The sequence below is a fragment of the Salvelinus sp. IW2-2015 genome, linkage group LG11 (assembly GCF_002910315.2).
Source record: "Salvelinus sp. IW2-2015 linkage group LG11, ASM291031v2, whole genome shotgun sequence".
NCBI lineage: Eukaryota > Metazoa > Chordata > Actinopteri > Salmoniformes > Salmonidae > Salvelinus > Salvelinus sp. IW2-2015.
The window spans coordinates 17186947-17208746 of NC_036851.1; the positions used below are offsets into that span (position 1 = coordinate 17186947).

The 21800-nt window shown below is 43.0% G+C and overlaps 1 protein-coding gene and 2 non-coding genes across 3 annotated transcripts; 1 reads left to right on the plus strand and 2 right to left on the minus strand.

Annotated features, from left to right (window-relative positions):
* Positions 1 to 2651: 2651 nt before the first annotated feature.
* On the minus strand, positions 2652 to 21799 carry LOC111969927 (store-operated calcium entry regulator STIMATE). Its single transcript, XM_023996323.2, has 8 exons — positions 20579 to 21799; positions 18739 to 18787; positions 18428 to 18523; positions 15735 to 15856; positions 15126 to 15238; positions 14856 to 14933; positions 14475 to 14624; positions 2652 to 4509 (listed from the first exon to the last, which is right to left on the minus strand). The coding sequence occupies exons 1-8, from the start codon at positions 20778 to 20780 to the stop codon at positions 4396 to 4398; spliced, it is 924 nt and encodes a 307-aa protein (XP_023852091.1). The 5' UTR covers positions 20781 to 21799; the 3' UTR covers positions 2652 to 4395.
* Positions 4844 to 4915, plus strand: trnae-cuc (transfer RNA glutamic acid (anticodon CUC)). Its single transcript has one exon. It is a non-coding gene; the product is annotated as a tRNA-Glu (tRNA).
* Positions 5614 to 5685, minus strand: trnae-cuc (transfer RNA glutamic acid (anticodon CUC)). The gene has a single exon. It is a non-coding gene; the product is annotated as a tRNA-Glu (tRNA).
* Position 21800: the final 1 nt, after the last annotated feature.

Below are 21800 nucleotides of genomic sequence, written 5' to 3' on the forward strand. Positions count from 1 at the left end.
TCACCCACTCCCCAAAGATCCTCCTATCTAGTTAACGTTAGGCTGTGTTTTTAGCTTGATACATAAATAGATACGCTGGCTATTAGCCACGTTATGACTAACTTGATCATTGCCCTTGCTAGTTTAATTGTATTGACATTCCCAGCCTTAGTTACATTTGTACATTTTTGTTCAGAATATGAGTGTTTGAAACTGAAACAGTGCATCCCGAATGGAGGCAGCAAACAATGTACCAGACCAGCTGTGATTTACAACCTGATAGCAATATTTTGGGACTACCAAGAAATCTATTGGTGAATTTATTAATCATGCATTGACTGCATCCATCTACTCTGCCAACAATGCCTTAGTGTATGTCATGGAACGTTGAGTCAAATATAACCATTTTTTAAAACCCTAATTGGTTTTGTCGCATGAACTGGGAATTAGATATTTTTGACTGATATGATTCTGTTTTATATCTGCAAAGTAGTTAAAATGCTGTCAGTTCCACTTTAAACTTTAGGTCACCGCTACTCTGTGTGCAAACGTGAAGTAATAGCTGTACATTTCGATTGGGAAATGCTTAATGGTTGCGTTTTTGTATTCTTATTATTGGGACCTACAGGCTTATTATGTCAGAGTTTATGGACTGCTCATCCTTTAACATGCTGTGTGTGACTGCTGTCTTTCCATCATCCCTATGCAGTGGTGTAGTGGTGCCTGGAGTAGTGGATATACTCTAATGTTGTAAAAAGTTCCCAAACAGCCCGCCCAGCGAAGAAAAGCACCCACTCTGTGTGAAATGTTTTCCTGTTTTGTGTGTGTTTTTTTAAATTTTTTTAAACGAGTTTTCCTATAGATTTCTGATTTTCAACCTCAAACCCCCCCCCCCCAAAAAAAAACTGATGTCTAAGTCAACTCAATCTGATTGGTGGGCCTGTCAGGGCCTGGCTCCCCAGTGTGTGGGCCTCTGTCCACCCAGGCCCATCCATGTCTACACCTCTGATGCAAACAGCTCATGATGACAATTGCACATCAAATAGTTTTTTTCTCAACACCTGGTTTGCATATCTATTGATGCCTTAGTTAGCATTTACTGGTAGATATAAGTTGAAACGTCTTTCCTACCCTACTGGCTACGGATGTCATTCTTCTGTGAGCTGCTCCATGCCAAAACCAGTTGAGAGCTGAACACTCTTGCTACCTGCAGATGATATTCCTCTGAAACTAGGCTGTGTGCAGAGCGCATGTGAATATATTTCACAGGCTTTGCGATTGTGTAGGCTACTTAGTGCATCATTTATCTATTGTACTACATAATTGATAAGTCGTATACCTCCACTACACTGATACGCATCAGTAGGGATTAAGTAGTTGAGTATAAGCAATGCCCACTGAAAAAAAGTGGGATATGGCTTATACCTGCGTATACTGTCCACTACACCACCGGCCCTTTGTGTTTTACAAAAAGTGCACTCCTACATGAGTGCGCTGGTATTACGCTTGCTGTCCTTTCAGAATCACAAACATGTCACACACTGAAGGCCTATAGGTTCACCACTGCTCAAACATGGCTGTTAAGATATTAATGTTAAGAAAGGAGTGTATAGAGCGCATTCGGAAAGTATTCAGACCCCTTGACTATTTCCATATTAAGCAAAAACTGATTTAGACATTTTGCAAATTTATTTAAAAAATATATATATAATTTACTTAAGTATTCAGACCCTTTACTCATTACTTTGTTGAAGCACCTTTGGCAGCGATTACAGCCTCGAGTCTTCTTGGGTATGGTGCCAGGTTTCCTCCAGATGTGACGCTTGGCATTCAGGCCAAAGAGTTCAATCTTGGTTTCAGATCAGAGAATCTTGTTTATGATGTCAGTCATTTAGGTGCATTTTAGCAAACTCCAAGTAGGCTGTCATGTGCCTTTTACTGAGGAATGTCTGGCCACTACCAAAAAAGCCTGATTGGTGGAGTGCTGCAGAGATGGTTGTTCTTCTGGAAGGTTCTCCCATCTCCACAGAGTGACCGTCGGTTCTTGGTCACCTCCCTGACAAGGCCCTTCTCCCTGATTGCTGTTTGGCCAGCTCTAGGAAGAGTCTTGGTGGTTCCAAACTTCTCCATTTAAGAATGATGGAGGTCACAGTGTTATTTGGGACCTTCAATGCGGCAGACATTTTTTGGTACCCTTCCCCAGATCTGTGCCTCGACACAATCCTGTCGTCTCGGAACTCTACGGACAATTCCTTGAACCTCATGGCTTGGTTTTGCTCTCACATGCACTATCAACTGTGGGACCTTATATAGACAGGTGTGTGCCTTTCGAAATCATGTCCAATCAATTTACCACAGGTGGACTCGAATCAAGTCATAGAAACATCTCAAGGATGATCAATGGAAACAGGATGCACTTGAGCTCAATTTCAAAATCTCATAGCAAAGGGTCTGAATACTTACGTAAATAAGGTAGCAGTTTTTATTCTGAATAAATTTGCAAAAAAATCTGTMTCCGCTTTGTCATTATGGGGTATTGTGTGTAGATTGATGAGGATTTAAAATTATATATATTTTAGAATAAGGCTGTAARGTAACAAAATGTGGAAAGTCAAGGGGTCTGAATACACTGTATATTTGGCCTGGCGAAGTGGTTTTATGTACTGACTGAATGGAAGTTGATAATTATGTTTTATTTTTTTACTCTGCTGGTATCGGGAAGAAATGACGAGTCGTCACTGTTCTAGACCGAGTCAAGACAGAGTACAAATGTATCCGACACCAAGACAAGAACGAAACACTCAATATGTGGTCTCGAGACCAGTCTCGAGTACTACAACACTGCACACACAAACACAAACATACAAACATACCCGCACTGCTCTCTCCACTGTACACCGGTCCAAAAGTCACTCCCAGTCTAGAGGTCTGTGTTTCTGTCAAGTTCTCAACATCTGAGCCAAACCAACTGAATGCTACTGCAAGTCTGAAGATCTGAGGCACAAGACYAACATCCACAAACACGGTAAATTCACASYSYCARWMTSMKYAAAAAAAAGAATGAACAAAACAAATACAAAAACACAAAACAAACAAAGAACATCCTTAGACCAGTGATGTGGGCAAGAGCAGAGAGTTTGAACATTGGTTGTGAGGACACACCCTCAGGTCCCATATCTACTGTCTCTGAATTAAGAACACATGGTGTAGGTTCAGTCTCATGGTTTTAGCCCAAAATAACTGTAAAAAAATACAGGACACACCAAAGACAAGGAATAAATAGGTAACAGAAGAGATCCTAGCTAAGTCACACACACAGGGAGAGAAGGGCCCGATCCAGGCCTGCAGACCTAAAGCCTGGCTGTACCGTCACTGGGATAGGGGTCTCAGTCCCTTAGGTTAAGGTTGGGTGGTGCATGGTTGAGACACACACAGCCAAGCTGCACTGTCTTGACCCGTCCTCCCTCTGCAGTCATGATATAGGCTTAGAGGAGTTAGAAATGTGAGTGTTGTGGTTATTATAAAACACTGCATGTTTACAGAGCAAAGCCTCCATAGGAGCATTATCCTAAACTTCCCACATTCCCGCACATGCATGAATGGGAAGTTCACACAGACAGACACACACCTCCACCAACTCTTATAACAAGCCACTGCAGTCAGCCTAGCTGAGGAAGAGACATACATTTTATATACGGAATCTAAATGAGGAATACAATCACTTTTAGATTCGYAAGATAAGTATCAAATGTATTAAAATGTTAAAATGACAGAGGTTTGCTTGAAGGCAGGGGAAAAGGCCGAGTGCAATCCCAGGTGCCTGATCTCTCCCTCTACATCCAACAGAGGTCACCTGTTAAACCACAGAAAAAGWAACAACCATTCACAGCTTAACCTGATGCAGTTAATATTATCCTGGGCCTCTTAAGAGTTTGTGTGGAACCACAGTGAAGGGGTGCTAGCAATTATACTGCGTCACCCACTCAACCAGACCCAAACGTTCCTATAATACACCAGTGTTAACGGTTTTCCACAATCATAACAATTAATTTATTCAATGAGTGTCACGACCATAAGTGATAGATCTATGGTGAAATKTCAGATGTGGTTAGCTGCAGCAAAATACTTTCCCAAGTGTTTCTATTCCCAGTGTAGAGGCTGCAGGAGTCCCATGTGAATGTGTAGTAAAGGCAGTCCAATAGTCTCCATGATCTGCAGTCCTCCATGATCCCACCTCCCTACAGAGGCGCCCTACTCACAAAGACCAATGCTAGCCTGCTGTTAGAGGAATCTAGACGACATGTTCCCAGGAGGCTCCAGTCAGGGCAGCGGGCCTGGAGAGGGAGAGTGGGGACGTGAAGTGAGGCGAGTGGACACAGGAGTGGGTTAGACCAGGTCAGCCTGGGTAGGCCCAGGTTAAACAGGGATCCCCATACGGTGCTTCTTTTTCTTGACCGTTTTGAGGCCGGTGAGCCGGCGCACATCCTCCTCCTCCGAGTCGTCCATCTCATCGTCAGCCGAGAACAGGATCTGAGAGAGAGAACGAGAGAGAGATTGGAAATGAGACAAAAGGAAGTCACACAGCCTGGATGGATGATATTCAAAGAACACTGAGATATGGGTCAAATGAGTTGAATCCCAGAGTTTAAATGCTCACAGCCGCCAGCAAATCTCCCATGTCAGAAGAAACACATCATTCTTCATCCATCTGCCTCAGAGGGGTGGAAAGATGGGGGTAGGGGCTGATTGCTTAGGGTAAAAAAGTGCTCACCCTGGTGGCAGTCTGGTATATTACATCTCTTTTGGAGAGGCGCCTCCCTTTTGTCACGCATTCCATCTGACAAATTCAGGCTCCACACAGAGCTCCCTGGTGGTCTAGTGGTTAGGATTCGGCGCTCTCACCGCCGCGGCCCGGGTTCGATTCCCGGTCAGGGAACACACGTTTTATRCTTTCCAAGAAGGCCCGACAACCATAGCCCAGTCATCAAACATTTTTTATTTACACTAGCGTACCTCTGCTTTTACCCGTTCATTCAGATCTTAAAATACACATGCATACYGTGCATTGAGAATGCATTCAGACCTCTTGACTTRRTCCACTTTGTTACATTACAGCCTTATTCTAAAATGTATTAAAATWGTTTTTTTCCCCTCGTCAAACTACACACAATACCCCAAAATGAAAGTGAAAACKGGTTTAGAAATTGTTGSAAATGTCTTAAAAATAAAACCCGAAATACCTTATTTAKCTAAGTATCCAGCCCCTTTGCTATGAGACWKGAAATTGAGCTCAGGTGCATCCTGTTTCCATTGATCATCCTTGAGATGTTTCTACAACTTGATTGGAGTCCACCTGTGGTAAATTCAATAGATCGAACATGATTTGGAAAGGCACACACTTGTCTATATAAGGGCATTGTGTGTAGATTGATGAGGGAAACATCTATTTAATCCATTGTAGAATAAGGCTGTAACGTAACAAAATATGGAAAAGGTCAAGGGGTCTGAATACAKATGTATTTCAAGATCTGAGTGAACAGGTAAAAGGAGAAGTACTCAAGAGTGTAAATAAAAGAATAGTTGTGATGACTGGGCTACCGTTGACGGGCATTCTTGGAAACAACAAAAAGCTTGTTCCCTGACCGGGAATCGAACCCGGGCCGCGGCGGTGAGAGCGCCGAATCCTAACCACTAGACCACCAGGGAGGTGTGAAAGTGGAAGGAACAAATGTCACTGGACAGAGAAGTCTGTCAAAGTATCTGGGTGTAGTATAGAGGGTTGCCATCGGGGTTGTTTACAGCATAACCAATATGTCAGCATCAACTAGGTCCAACTCATCACTAAAAAACAAGCCTGCTATTTTCCACCTTCTATAAGATCACTGCTCTTAATCTCCATGTAGACAGACTGTTCATTTTTTTTATATAGCTTGAGGCAGATTACTAAAGCTATATATGCTCTGTGTACACCTGTACAGGAAGGTTAATTTAAGTGGGTTTGGGCCCCACTGGTGATTTGCAGATGGTTCTTCTGATTGGAGGAAGTGCGCAACGTGGTGGCAGTCTGCTACACTACATCCAGCTGTCTATGAGAAACTACTCCCATCACACATGCCACGGCCAGTCGTGTGTAGTGCCACAAAGTCTGTGTGACGGTAATGCCATAGGACATGCATTCCTAAGATTAGATACAGCTCCCTGGTGGTCTAGAAGTAAGGATTCGATGCCCTCACCGCTATTATATACATTCAAGTTATTTAGCAGATGCTATTATCCAGAGCGACTTTAGTCACTCAACAATGTCAATAGTGCTATTAGAGATGGGTGATATGGACAAAAAGTAACAACAATATAAATTGACCCATTTGTCTTGATAACAATAAATATATACATACATAGTACCAGTCCAAAGTTTGGAAGCACCTACTCATTCCAGGGTTATTTATTATTTTTACTATTTTCTACATTGTAGAATAGTGAAGACATCAGAACTATGAAATAACACATATGGAATTAGGTAGTAACCAAGATGTGTTAAACAACTATATAGCCAACCTTTGCATTCTCTCAACCAGCTTCATTCATGAGGTAGTCATCTAGAATATATTTAAAATTAACAGGTGTCCCTTGTTAAAATTTGTGGAATTCCTTTCCTTCTTTTGAGCCAATCAGTTGTATTGTGACATGGTAGGGTTAGTGTACAGAAGAAAGCCCCATTTGGTAAAAGACCAAGTCCATATTATGGCAAGAACAGCTCAAATAATCAAAGAGAAACAACAGTCCATCATTATTTTAAGACATTATCTGCATTGACTGACTTTCATTTCATAAAACTTTTAAAGTTTATTCAAGGGAAGTCGCAAAAATCATGATGAAAACTGGCTCTCTTGAGGACCGCCACAGGAAAGCAAGACCCAGAGTTACCTCTGCTGCAGAGGATACATTCATTAGAGTTAACTGCACCTCAGATTGCAGCCCAAATAAATGCGTCAGAGTTTCAGTAACAGACACATCTCAACCTCAACTGTTCAGTAGAGACTGCGTGAATCAGGCCTTCATGGTCGAATTGCTGAAAAGAAACCACTACTAAAGGACACCAATAAGAAGAGACTTACTTAGGCCAAGAAACACGAGCAATGGCCATTCGACCAGTAGAAATCTGTCCTTTGGTCTGATGAGTCCATATTTGAGATTTTTTGCTTCCAACCGCCGTGTCTTTGTGAGACGCAGAGTAAGTGAACAGATGATCTCCACATGTGTGGTTCCCACTGTGAAGCATGGAGGAGGAAGTGTGATGGTGCTATGCTGATTACACTGTCWGTGATTTATTTAGAATTCAAGGCACACTTAACTAGCATGGCTACCACAGCATTAAGCAGCGATACGCCATCCCATCTGGTATGCGCTTAGTGGGACTATCATTTTTTCCCCCAACAGGACAATGACCCAACACACCTCCAAGCTGTATGAGGGCTATTTGACCAAGAAGTAGAGTGATGGAGTGCTGCATCAGATGATCTGGCCTCCACAATCATCCGATCTCAACCCAATTTAGATGYTTAGGGATGAGTTGGACCGCATAGTGAAGGAAAAGCAGCCAACAAGTGCTCAGCATGTGGGAACTCCTTCAAGACTGTTGGAAAAGCATTCCAGGTGAAACTGGTTGAGAGAATGCCAAGAGTGTGCAAAGCTGTCATCACGGCAAAGGGTGACTACTTTGAAGAATCTCAAATATATTTTGATTTCTTTAACACGGTTTTGGTTACTACATGATTCCATGTGTTATTTCATAGTTTTCATGTCTGCACTATTATTCTAATGTAGAAAATAGTCAAAATAAAGAAAAACCCTTGAATGAGTAGGTGTGTCCAAACTTGACTAGTACTGTATAATTTTTTATACCTAAAGGGGTCCTAAAAATCTAAATCAAATAGCTAAATGATCTGTGGTATTACGATCTAACATATGGAATTGTTTTTAGCTTAGTAGAACCCAGACTGAATAGTTAACCACATAGATACCTGGACTAACTTTTTTTGGACTGATCACATACGCTGTTGCTGCGGTTTACTAAATCGGTCACTTTATTCCTAGTTATATGTACATATATCCCTCAATTACCTCGGCAGTGGTACCCCTTGTATAAATTATTGTTACTAATTATGTTCATTGGATTTAAATTGGCAAGTCAGTTAAGAACAAATTCTTATTATACCAAATGACGCCTACCAAAAAGGCAAAAGGCCCTCCTGAGGGGGCTGGGATTAAAAAATATACACTGTTCAAAAAAATAAGGAACACTTAAACAACACAATGTAACTCCAAGTCAATCACACTTCTGTGAAATCAAACTGTCCACTTAGGAAGCAACACTGATTGACAATAATTCACATGCTGTTGTGCAAATGGAATAGACAACAGGTGGAAAAGGCAATTAGCAAGAACCCCCAATAAAGGAGTGGTTCTGCAGGTGGTGACCACAGACTACTTATCAGTTCCTATGCTTCCTGGCTGATGTTTTGGTCACTTTTGAATGCTGGCGGTGCTTTCACTCTAGTGGTAGCATGAGACGGAGTCTACAACCCACACAAGTGGCTCAGGTAGTGCAGCTCATCCCGGATGGCACATCAATGCGAGCTTGTGCAAGAAGGTTTGCTGTGTCTGTCAGCGTAGTGTCCAGAGCATGGAGGCGCTACCAGGAGACAGGCCAGTACATCAGGAGACGTGGAGGAGGCCGTAGGAGGGCAACAACCCAGCAGCAGGACCACTACCTCCGCTTTGTTGCAAGAAGAGACAGAGGAGCACTGCCAGAGCCCTGCAAAATGACCTCCAGCAGGCCAAAATGTGATGTGTCTGCTCAAAAGGTCAGAAACAGACTCCATGAGGGTGGTTATGAGGCCCGACATCCACAGGTGGGGTTGTGCTTATAGCCCAACACCGTGCAGGACGTTTGCATTTGCCAGAGAACACCAAGATTGGCAAATACGCCACTGGCGCCCTGTGCTCTTCACAGATAAAGCAGGTTCACACTGAGCACCATGTGACAGACGTGACAGTCTGGAGATGCCGTGGAGAACGTTCTGCTGCCTGCAACATCCTCCAGCATGACCGGTTTGGCGTGGGTCAGTCATGGTGTGGGGTGGCATTTCTTTGGGGGCCGCACAGCCCTCCATGGGCTCGCCAGAGGTAGCCTGACTGCCATTAGGTACCGAGATGAGATTCTCAGACCCCTTGTGAGACCATATGCTGGTGCGGTTGGCCCTGGGTTCCTCCTAATGCAAGACAATGCTAGACCTCATGTGGCTGGAGTGTGTCAGCAGTTCCTGCAAAGGAAGGCATTGATGCTATGGACTGGCCCGCCCGTTTCCCAGACCTGAATCCAATTGAGCACATCTGGGACATCATGTCTCGCTCCATCACCAACGCCACCACCACAGACTGTCCAGGAGTTGGCGGATGCTTTAGTCCAGGTCTGGGAGGATCCCTCAGGAGACCATCCGCCACCTCATCAGGAGCATACCCAGGCGTTGTAGGAGGTCATACAGGCACGTGGAGGCCACACACACTACTGAGCCTCATTTTGACTTTGTTTAAGGACATTACATCAAAGTTGGATCAGCCTGTAGTGTGGTTTTCCACTTTAAATTTGAGTGTGACTCCAAATCCAGACCTCCATGGGTTGATAAATTTGTTTCCATTGATACTTTGTGTGTTTTGTTGTCAGCACATTCAACTATGTAAAGAAAAAAGTATTTAATAAGAATAGTTCATTCATTCAGATCAGGATGTGTTATTTAGTGTTCCCTTTCTTTTTTGAGCAGTGTATATATATACAGTGGGAGAGAACAAGTATTTGAAACACTGATGATTTTGATTTTCCCTACTTACAAAGCATGTAGAGGTCTGTAATTTTTATCATAGGTACACTTCAACTGTGAGAGACGGAATCTAAAACAAAAATCCAGATAATCACATTTTAAGTAATTAATTGCATTTTATTGCATGACATAAGTATTTGATACATCAGAAAAGCAGAACTTAATATTTGGTACAGAAACCTTTGTTTGCAATTACAGAGATCATACGTTTCCTGTAGTTCTTGACCAGGTTTGCACACACTGCAGCAGGGATTTTGGCCCACTCCTCCATACAGACCTTCTCCAGATCCTTCAGGTTTCGGGGCTGTCGCTGGGGGCAATACGGACTTTCAGCTCCCTCCAAAGATTTTCTATTGGGTTCAGGTCCTGGGACTGGCTAGGCCACTCCAGGACCTTGAGATGCTTCTTACGGAGCCACTCCTTAGTTGCCCTGGCTGTGTGTTTGGGGCGTTGTCATGCTGGAAAGACCCAGCCTCAACCCATCTCAATGCTCTTACTGAGGGAAGGAGGTTGTTGGCCAAGATCTCGCGATACATGGCCCCATCCATCCTTCCCCTCAATACGGTGCAGTCATCCTGTCCCCTTTGCAGAAAAGCATCCCCAAAGAATGATGTTTCCACCTCCATGCTTTCACGGTTGGGATGGTGTTCTTGGGTTGTACTGATCCTTCTTCTTCCTCCAAACACGGCGAGTGGAGTTTAGACCAAAAAGCTCTATTTTTGTCTCATCAGACCACATGACCTTCTCCCATTCCTCCTCTGGATCATCCAGATGGTCATTGGCAAACTTCAGACGGCCTGGACATGCGCTGGCTTGAGCAGGGGGACCTTGCGTGCGCTGCAGGATTTTAATCCATGACAGCGTAGTGTGTTACTAATGGTTTTCTTTGAGACTGTGGTCCCAGCTCTCTTCAGGGTCATTGACCAGGTCCTGCTGTGTGTAGTTCTGGGCTGATCTCTCACCTTCCTCATGATCATTGATGCCCACGAGGTGAGATCTGCATGGAGCCCCAGACCGAGGGTGATTGACCGTCATCTGAACTTCTTCCATCTTCTAATAATTGCGCCAACAGTTGTTGCCTTCTCACCAAGCTGTTTGCCTATTGTCCTGTAGCCCATCCCAGCCTTGTGCAGGTCTACAATTTTATCCCATGCATGTCCTTACACAGCTCTCTGGTCTTGGCCATTGGAGAGGTTGGAGTCTGGTTGATTGAGTGTGACAGGTGTCTTTTATACAGGTAACGAGTTCAAACAGGTGCAGATTATACAGGTAATGAGTGGAGAACAGCAGAGGCTTCTTAAAAGAAACTAACAGGTCTGTGAGAGCCGGAATTCTTACTGGTTGGTAGGTGATCAAATACTTATGTCATGCAATAAAATGCAAATTAATTACTTAAAAAATCATACAATGTAATTTCTGGATTTTGTTTAGAATTCCGTCTCTCACAGTTGAAGTGTACCTATGATAAAAATTACAGACTCTATATGCTTTGTATGTAGGAAAACCTGCAAAATCAGCAGTGTATCAAATACTTGTTCTCCCCACTGTATATATAACAATATTGGACAAAACACACATCACGACAAGAGACAACACTACATAAAGAGAGACCTAAGAACAACATGTATTATTACGTTTGACTATTTTATTATTTCTAAATGTTGTTTTTCTCTGTATTGTTGGGAAAGGCCTGTAAGTAAGAATTCAATGTTAGTCCACACCTTTTGCAACTTTGAAATTGGCTACTAGTGGGAACTTACACAACTGTCAATAACATCTGATTGGCTTGGAAGAAAAAAACTGTTATGGATATAACCAGATGATTGGTTAAAACTAGAGGTCGCACGATTAATCGGAATGGCCGATTGTTTTCATAATCAGTTTTTTTTGTTTTCACCTTTATTTAACTAGGCAAGTCAGTTAACACATTCTTATTTATGACGGCCTAATGACGGCCTAGAACACGGGTCGGGCTTCAGCAAGAACGATTTAATTGTCGCTCTTCGATTTTCAGAGGCAGTAACGACAGCATTTTTACCTTGTCAGCTTCAGGGATTCAATCTTCTGCAAGCCTACCTTCTAACACCTGCATCTAGCCACCTGTCACGGGTACACGAGGAGCTGAGTAAGAAGCCAAGGTAAGTTGCTAGCTAGCATTAAACTTATAAAAAAAACTATCAAATCATAAAACTTACATATTATACCTACACAGGTTGATGATATTACTAGTTTATCTAGCGTGTCCTGCTGTTCCATATAATCGATGCGGTGCGCATCGCGAAAAAAGGACTGTCGTTGCTCCAACCTGTACCTAACCATAAACATCAATGCCTTTCTTAAAAATCAATACACAAAGTATATATTTTTAAACCTGCATATTTAGCTAAAAGAAATCCAGGTTAGCAGCAATATTAAACCAAATAAATTGTGTCACTTCTCTTGCATTCATTGGACGCAGAGTCAGGGTTATGCAACAGTTTGGGCCGCCTGGCTCATTGCGAACTAATTTGCCAGAATTTACATAATATTACTAACATTGAAGGTTGCGCAATGTAGAGCAATATTTAGACTTAGGATGCCATCCGTTAGATAAATACGGAAATGGTTCCGTATTTCACTGAAAAGAATAACGTTTTGTTTCGAAATGATAATTCCGGATTCGACCATATTAATGACCTAAGGCTCGTATTTCTCTGTTGTTATTATGTTTAAATTAAGTCTATGATTTGATAGAGCAGTCTGACTGAGGATGTAAGCACCAGCAGGCTCGTAAGCATTCATTCAAACAGCACTTTCGTGCGTTTTGCCAGCAGCTCTTCTTGAAGCAATTGCGCTGTTTTACTTCAAGCCCATCAACTCCGAGATTAGGTGGTGTAACCGATGTGAAATGGCTAGCTAGTCAGAGGGCTGAGCGCTAACGTCACTCTCTGAGCCTTGGAGTAGTTGTTCCCCTTGCTCTGCATGGGTAACGCTGCTTCGAGGGTGGCTGTTGTCAATGTGTTCCTGATTCGAGCCAGGTAGCGGCGAGAGAGGGATGGAAGCTATACTGTTACACATGGCAATACTAAAGTGCCTATAAAACATTCAATAGTCAAAAGTATATGAAATACAAATCGTAGAGAGAAATGTCCTATAATTCCTATAATAACTACAACCTAAAACTTCTTACCTAGGAATATTGAAGACTCATGTTTAAAGAACCACCAGCTTTCATATTTCTCATGTCTCCTGAAGCCACACGAACTTCCACCACGTTAGCTTTCTTACATGGCACATATTGCACTTTTACTTTCTTCTCCAACACTTTGTTTTTGCATTATTTAAACCAAATTGAACATGTTTCATTATTTATTTGAGGCTAAATTGATTTTATTGATGTATTATATTAAGTAAAAATAAGTGTTCATTCAGTATTGTTGTAATTGTCATTATTACAAAATAAAAATAATAATCGTCCGATTAATCGGTATCGGCTTTTTTGGTCCTCCAATAATTGGTATCTGCGTTGAAAAATCATAATCGGTCGACTTCTAGTTAAAACAGCAGAATTTGTTAAAGAAAAATACCRATATCCAAAGATAAAAGTGGGCTTAATAGGTTCACTTACCCTAACAGTAAGTGTTTAATTTTATTTAATTTTTTAATAATCCCGTATTTACATTTAAAATTGTTCCTCAACAGTCGTATGCTTGTGCTTATCAGGATGCATCTCTCCCTTCACTCTGTGTGCAAAGGGGGGAGAGGGAGTGCGAGCTGGAAACGAAAAACAGGGACAGGGTAGATACTTTCATTGCAGGAAGCATGCAAATGCATATTAATTCTAAACAAATAATTGTTTTGGAACCAAAAAATATTCAGGAAAGTGGTGTAGCCTAATCACCTAATATTACAGACGTAAGCAAATTTGCCTCAATAAGAGGGAATGTCGGTGTCGGTAATCCTTGCCTAATTAAATAAAAGGTTAAATAAAAATTGCTATGGATGAGTCATGAGTTACCCTCTTGTTACTGAAGAAACCAATTGCCTAGGTTTCACAATCAGCTCAACCTTTGATACCAAAGCAACAACTCTGGACTCGAAAAAAACTCCTTATAACGGATGTGCAGTTTGTTTTTACAGTTTCTGATTCATAAGAATTCCCCCTGCTCGAGGCAGACTGTTAAATGACTTAATGTATGAATGTTTGTGAGTGTAGTGGTTGTCTCTGGTCTGTGGAGGAAATTACAGGCCTGTAAAGTGACTGATCATGGGCACCAGGTGGAATGATTTACAGCCCAGAGTGAGGCTCCTGCTGGTGCTGGGCAGGGTTTGTCTACACAGCCAGTGGAGTTCAGGGAGGATGTAGCTTAGCACAGTGGCTACATCAGCCCGAGGCAATGGAGGAGAGCGAGAGGCCACACAGGGTTAACAAGGAGGGGGATTTTGGGGGTAAGGAGGAGAGGTGGACAAGGCTCAGAATCAAATCAAGGACTTTAGTCGATATTCCCCCTAAGGATTTTCCCGAGCTCTTTCCAAAACCAGCTTGTGTGTGTAATGTATGTATGATTGTGTTTTWKKWWTTTTTTMGTCCATGACTTTATAAATGGCCCTGTGTTAGTGGCGGGGTCCAGGTCTTACCTCAGACTCCGAGTCGTCGTGGGAYAGTGCCCGTCTGTAGCGCACCTTACGGTTGCCCCGCACATCATCCCCCACCTCCCGCTCCTCCAGCTTCGCTTTTGTCCTCCCCTTRTTCATCAGGAAGTTATCTACCACCCAAAACATCAGGGCCTGAGGACAACATATGGTACACAGCCCATTGAGCAAGTACATCACCAGACACACGACTGAGACAGTTTGATCACACACACCACAAACCTAACTGGCTAAAATCTGTCAACAAACAGAACATCAAATACACATAGTTGTAGCAAACAACAACCTATGAAGTAATACCATTCCATATGATACTATGTTCTTCATAGAGCCCTGCCTCACGGAGGCACTGCACACTTAACTTACATTAACGAAGAATGGGACGATGAGCATGACGATGGCCAGCTCCAACTGAGGATTGTTTATGGGGTTCAGGAGAGCCAGCTGTGATACACAGACACACGAATGAGCACAACAAACAAGACAGGAAATAAAAACATTAACACAACCGAGTTAAAACAACAGACAAACTTTACAGTACTGTTAGAATTCATACACTTCCCACAGGGATAATATAAATGAACTGATACAAATGGTCATAGGTCAGGACCCTACCCAATATGCCCCCTTACTCACCTTCTTCCACTGGGGGATGAGTAGGACCAGGATGATGAGGACCTTCTCAAACATCATGATGAGGATGTAGAGAGCACACTGGCCCGCCCACGCAGTGCACTGCACGGGCTCTCCTACACACACACATCTCTTACTATACTTGTGAGGACTTTTTTGGGAACAACAATTGAATCCKACTCCAAATACTGTTTTCCCTAACCTCTAACTCTAAACCTAAACCCAATTCTAACCCAAACCCCAAAGCCTAAAATACTATTTTACAAGTGAGGACCGGCAAAAATGTCCTCACTTCTCTGAATATTTGTTGAGTGGTTACATTTCTCRAGGCCCATCTCAGCCTTTTACCAAAACAGAAGCAGGGTGACTGCTTTGTAATTGTTTTAACTGCAGATTGTGTCTTTAAATCAAAGAACCAGGGAAAGTTCATTGTGGCATCCATAAACTCTGCCTCAGTTGAACAAGTTAACAGTGATCAACTGTTTGATCTGGATGACATTGCAGCACTGCAGTGCACGAGGTAGCCTCTGCCCTCTTCTGGACATCATGTGTACTACAGGGTGAAAGGATCTCATCCACACCAACAAACACACACACTCTCCTGATCCTCACCGTATTCTCCGAAGCGTAGAGCATCCCACTGCCTCCACTCTACAATGGCACTGACAGTCCTCACCCCGGCGTAGATCAGCAGCATGCCCAGAGACGCATCCAGGAGGAAGTTTATAAGGTAACTGAGGAAGAGAGAGGAGACATTACCTACTTCAAGGTTGAGGTATTTTTTATTTTTTTTCACCTTTATTTAACCAGGTAGACCAGTTGTCATTTACAACTGCGACCTGGCCAAGATAAAGCAAAGCAGTGCGACAAAAACAACAGAGTTACACATGGGATAAACAAACGTACAGTCAATAACACAGTTGAAAATCTGTATACAGTGTGTGAAAATTAAGTAAGGAGGTAAGGCAATAAATAGGCCATAGTGGCGAAGTAATTACAATTGAGCAATTAACACTGGAGTGATAGATGTGCAGATGAGGATGTGCAAGTATAAATACTGGTGTGCAAAAGAGTAGAAAGAAAAACAAATCAAATATGGGGATGAGGTAGTTAGTTGGTTGGATGGGCTATTTATAGATGGGCTGTGTACAGCTGCAGCAATCGGTAAGCTGCTCTGACAGCCGATGCTTGAAGTTAGTGAGGGAGATATGTCTCCAACTTCAGTGATTTTTGCAATTCGTTCCAGTCATTGGCAGCAGAGAACTGAAAGGAAAGGCAGCCAAAGCAGGTGTTGGCTTTGGGGATGACCAGTGAAATATATTTGCTGGAGAGCGTGCTACCGGTGGGTATTGCTATGGTGACCAGTGAGCTGAGATAAGGCGGAGCTTTACCTAGCAAAGACTTATTGATGGCCTGAAGCCAGTGGGTTTGGCAACGAATATGTAGCGAGGACCAACCAACGAGAGCATACATGTCGCAACGGTGGGTAGTATATGGGGCTTTGGTGACAAAACGGATGGCACTGTGAGAGACTGCATCCAATTTGCTGAGTAGAGTGTTGGAGGCTATTTTGTAAATGACATCGCCGAAGTCAAGAATCGTCAGGATAGTCAGTTTTACGAGGGTAAGGAGGATTTGTTGCGAAATAGGAAGCCGATTATACATTTAACTTTGGATTGGAGATGCTTAATGTGAGTCTGGAAGGAGAGTTTACAGTCTAGCCAGACACCTAGGTATTTATAGTTGTCCACATATTCTAAGTCAGAAATGTCCAGAGTAGTGATGCTAGACGGGCGGGCGGGTAGCGATCGGTTGAAGAGAATACATTTAGTTTTACTAGCGTTTAAGAGCAGTTTGAGGCCACGGAAAGAGTGRTGTATGGCATTGAAGCTTGTTTGGAGGTTTGTTAACACAGTGTCCAAAGAAGGGCCAAATGTACACAGAATGGGGTCGTCTGCGTAGAGGTGGATCAAATAATCACCAAGAGCGATATATATATCATTGATATATACAGAGAAAAGAGTCGGCCCGAGGATTGAACCATGTGGCACCCCCATAGAGACTGTCAGAGGTCCGGACAACAGGCCCTCCAATTTGACACACTGAACTCTATCTGAGAAGTAGTTACTTACTTACTTTATTGTCCCCATGGGGAAATTTTGTTGCAGTGTCATGTACACATTTAAAGTGGCGTTAGTAAACCAGGCAAGGCAGTCATTAGAGAAACCAAGGCTGTTGAGTCCGCCGATAAGAATACGGTGATTGACAGAGTCGAAAGCCTTGGCCAGGTRGATGAAGACGGCTGCACAGTACTGTTTTGTTTATCAATGGTAGTTATGATATCGTTTAGGACCTTGAGCGTGGTTGAGGTGCACCCGTGACCAGCTCGGAAACCGGATTGCATAGCGGAGAAGGTACGGTGGGATTCGAGATGGTCGATGATCTGTTTGTTCATTTGGCTTTCAAAAACTTTAGAAAGGCAGGGCAGGATGGATTTAGGTCTGTAACAGTTTGGATCTAGTGTCTCCCTCTTTGAAGAGGGGGATGACCGCGGCCGCTTTCCAATCTTTAGGAATCTCAGACGATACGAAAGAGAGGTTGAACAGACTAGTAATAGGGGTTGCGACAACGGATAATTTTAGGAAGAGAGGGTCCAGATTGTCTAGCCCAGCTGATTTGTAGGGATCCAGATTCTGCAGCTCTTTCAGGACATCAGCTGTCTGGATTTGGGTGAAGGAGAAGGGGGCAGTAGCCGCAGGGAGAGCAGAGCTGTTGGCCAGGGTTGGGGTAACCAGGTGGAAAGTGTGGCCAGCCGTAGAGAAATGCTTATTGAAATTCTCGATTATGGTGGATTTATCAGTGGTGACAGTGTTTCCTAACCTCAGTGCAATGGGCAGCTGCTCTTATTCTCCATGGACTTTACAGTGTCCCAAAGATTTTTGGAGTTAATGCTGCAGGATGCAAATATGTTTGAAAAAGCTAGCCTTTGCTTTCCTAACTGACTGTGTATATTGGTTCCTGACTTCCCCGAAAAGTTGCATATTGCGGGGACTATTCGAAGCTAGTGCAGTGCGCCACAGGATGTTTTTGTGCTGGTCAAGGGCAGTCAAGTCTGGAGTGAACCAAGGGCTATATTTGTTCTTAGTTCTACATTTTTTGAAAGGGGCATGCTTATTTAAGATGGTGAGGAAGGCACTTTTGAAGAAGAGGTAGACAATGTTATAAAGAGACTATCCTACATACAGTCATACGCAGTCAGACAAACAAAATGACTGATGGACACATACAAATATACAGAGACTCACAGTGAACAGGGGTCCTCCTCTGTGAGGTCAGACAAGTAGACATTGGCAAAGTGAATAAACAGCATCCCAATGGCTTGTTTGGAGGTGTCCAGGAACCTGGAAGAGTTGGCCAGGACAGGAGGATATTTTTAAAACTCTTTGAACATTCAAGTTGTTTCAAAAGCTGAACATAACATTACAACATGCACCAGTCTTGTGTTTATCTTAGTTGCAATTCAGTGTTCACATTGTAACTAGGTCATAAGAAATATTGAAGAGGATAAGCTTGAATACACTGGTTGGGAGTGGGTGTGAGATGGCTCCTGTCTTACCAGATCCTCCAGGGCCTTCTCTCATGCTTGGGCTCCCTAAAGCGCTTTACTGTGGAGAGGAGACAGACAGAGAGTCACATATAGGACTGCTGCTCTCTTTCTCACACGGACACACACGACAGCAGTGGGATGAATCAGTACCTCTGTCCTAATTATGTCAAGGAGTAGATTCAATCAGCCTATTCATGTAAATTAATTTAGGACTGCTCAAGTCTGAAGTTAACTAGGCTTTACATTTTCATCATCAAGTTTAATATGATGGTCAACATATCAGCATGACATGTAAGGGGCCTTTTTCTATGAGTATTGGCCAGTGTGATGGGAAATGCAGTTCAGTGTTCCCTTTTAACTAGGCTACACCTGGCACCATAGCCTAACTAATAGACTTAAGACTGAACCAAACAATGTTCATTAGGCTACATTCTCTTAACAAGTCAGCTATTGAGATGCCATGTTAACACAAGGTCAGACTATAGAGGAAGGGTGAATGGTAAAAGAGGAAGTGGCACACTACTGTACTAAAATTGTAGTCAAGCTGATGTTACTGTGACTATCATTATCAGCCAAATCTCACTTGGCCTGTCAGCAGAGGAAATACTTGGTTTGTTTCTTATGAGCTAAAAGAAATGTGCCTTTAGCACTGTAATCAAGAGGACCGGCTAGTGCTATGAGTATGTTACACCAGGCATTGTCATATTACATATCACACTGTCCTGACCACGTGACTGGTATATCAGTGACCTGAATCTTTCAGCATTATCACCTGGGTTACCAACCTGGCTATGGAAGAATGGGGAAGAGATACTGTAGGTTGGGAGAATGTGTTCAAACATTGTTCCCTACAGACACAATAGCCTACATGAAAGAAACTGCCCGACTGCTACTCTGGGGTTCAGGCCCCTATGTGTACGAGAGGCACAAGCCACTGGGTTATTTTAAAGTCTAGGCCTACACTTTAATTAATCCCTGTGTGAGCGTGTGTATTCTCTCAACGTGACATAATGGCTGACAAATAAAGCTCTGGCTGTTCCCAACAATAGTAATCTTGTTTCCATGCCCCCCCCCCCTTCTCCTAACACCCATTACACATGATTGATTGCTGGGTGAGAAGTGGTTCAATGCTTTATGACTCAACTGGTCACTAATCTACTGGACATACCCTAATCCTCAATTTGTGTTTCAGCCATGGTACCACTAGACAACAATCTCCTAGTGTGTGTTAAGTACTTTACTGTGTGCATGCATGCGTGTGTGCAAAGTATGTGTCTATGTCACCTGTCAAAAGGGGAGCTCGTTTTCCTAGTGTGATGCCCAAACGAATGTTTACAGTGGCATTTTCATATGGTTATGCTGTAACTTCAGGCTCCCTCATACTACTCTGTTATGTGTTGAGTATGTAACTACTGACACACCCTGCATGTAAGCTGTGGGCTGTGTGACTGATGCAGGCTCAGGCCCAGCCAATTCCTGCTTAGAAAGCTGCATCAGGCATCATCGCTGCTCTGAGCTGAACATTCTTCACCGCTTGCTGATGTGACTGAAGTTCCTCTTCACCAGGGCAACATTGACACTGAATCAAAGGGGAGGACAAACTACATGGCCAAAAAGGCACACTAAGGGGATGGGCCAACATAGATGTCTGTTGTGTCCAAAGTAACTCCGTCCAATCCAGTCTTTTGAGACACAGTGAATGCTATGACTGCCAGTGATTCTTGCCAATTGAAAACAGACAATTAAAAACAAGTAGCCTAAGCAGGTTATTCAATTACAACAATAAGCCTATARTGAACAAACAAGTCAAATTTCCAGTCAGGGTGTGCGTCTGGCTGGCTGTACTCACACATCAGCGTACTGAAGGCCACCATCGCTAGCAGGCCTTGCAGGAAAATGCCGAAAGAGTCCATCAAGGCACCGTTCTCGCAGCCACGGGTGTCCGCATCTGGCGTGGGACTGGCGGACACTGACGTATTGGAAGAGGACATAGCGGCGGGTGCAGCCACGTCCCCGGCTTGAGAAAGGAGACTCACCCAGCTAACCGCCATAGTTGACCAGATAAAAAAATGGGTTGTTGGGGCGATGGCATATAGGTAGATAGCCAAGCAATAACTTTAATTGAAATGTCTCATCCACATAGAATAGGTGTCTTCGTCATCCAGCTAGCAATCGATTAGTTAGCTATGCAGACAATATCGGCAAAACAGAGAACGATAACTAGCCACTAGTAATGGAATCTTCTCCCTTTTAACTGCGGATCCATATATTTCCGTTTCCTATGTAGCCAGTGTCAGCAAACAAATGCCATTGTTGATAATATTAATCCCGAATAGCCACAAAAGGACGAGATACATACCATGCGTCAGCATCTTCTTTTACGACAAATTAAAACCCATCTTGGGTCCCTACCTAACGTTAACTAGCTTTAGCTTAGTTAGATACACAGGCAAGCATGGACAAGGATACTTCACGGAAATACCACACTTACATGCATGCAGCTACTCAATGTTTTACTAAAGGAAACATTAGCAACAAAGTTGCATTTAACATCAGTCGGGTAAAAGATGAGTCATCCCAAGGCATGTTCTTCATGTGATTTTAGCAGTGCGCGAGAGGGTTAACGTTAGCTAACAAATGAAGCTAGCTGATTTCGGCTATTTCTGTACCACTTAACGTTAGCTAGCTATGCTATCAAGCTCCTTGAGTAAATACAAATGTGTTGCGCTAATATCGCGTCAGGTACAAACCACCAGTTATCATTTTAGCTAGCCTAACGTTACCAGGGTGAAGCAGGTAGTTGCTAACACCGGTAATTTAGCTAGGCTAGCTAAATTAGCTACATAGTCTGGTTCAGTCCAAGTAACGTTACTTGCAATTGATCTCTCCTGCATGTATAACATGCATGATATTGATCTTTTCACGACTCCAGATGTTATTGTATTTYAAAAAAGCTGTTTAGCATAAAATCTATGAATAATGACCTGAGTATCCAGTCCATTCGTTGCATAGCTAGCTAATTTACCATTAGAATTTCAAGCTACATCCCTTCTGAGTCTGTTCAGACTGCC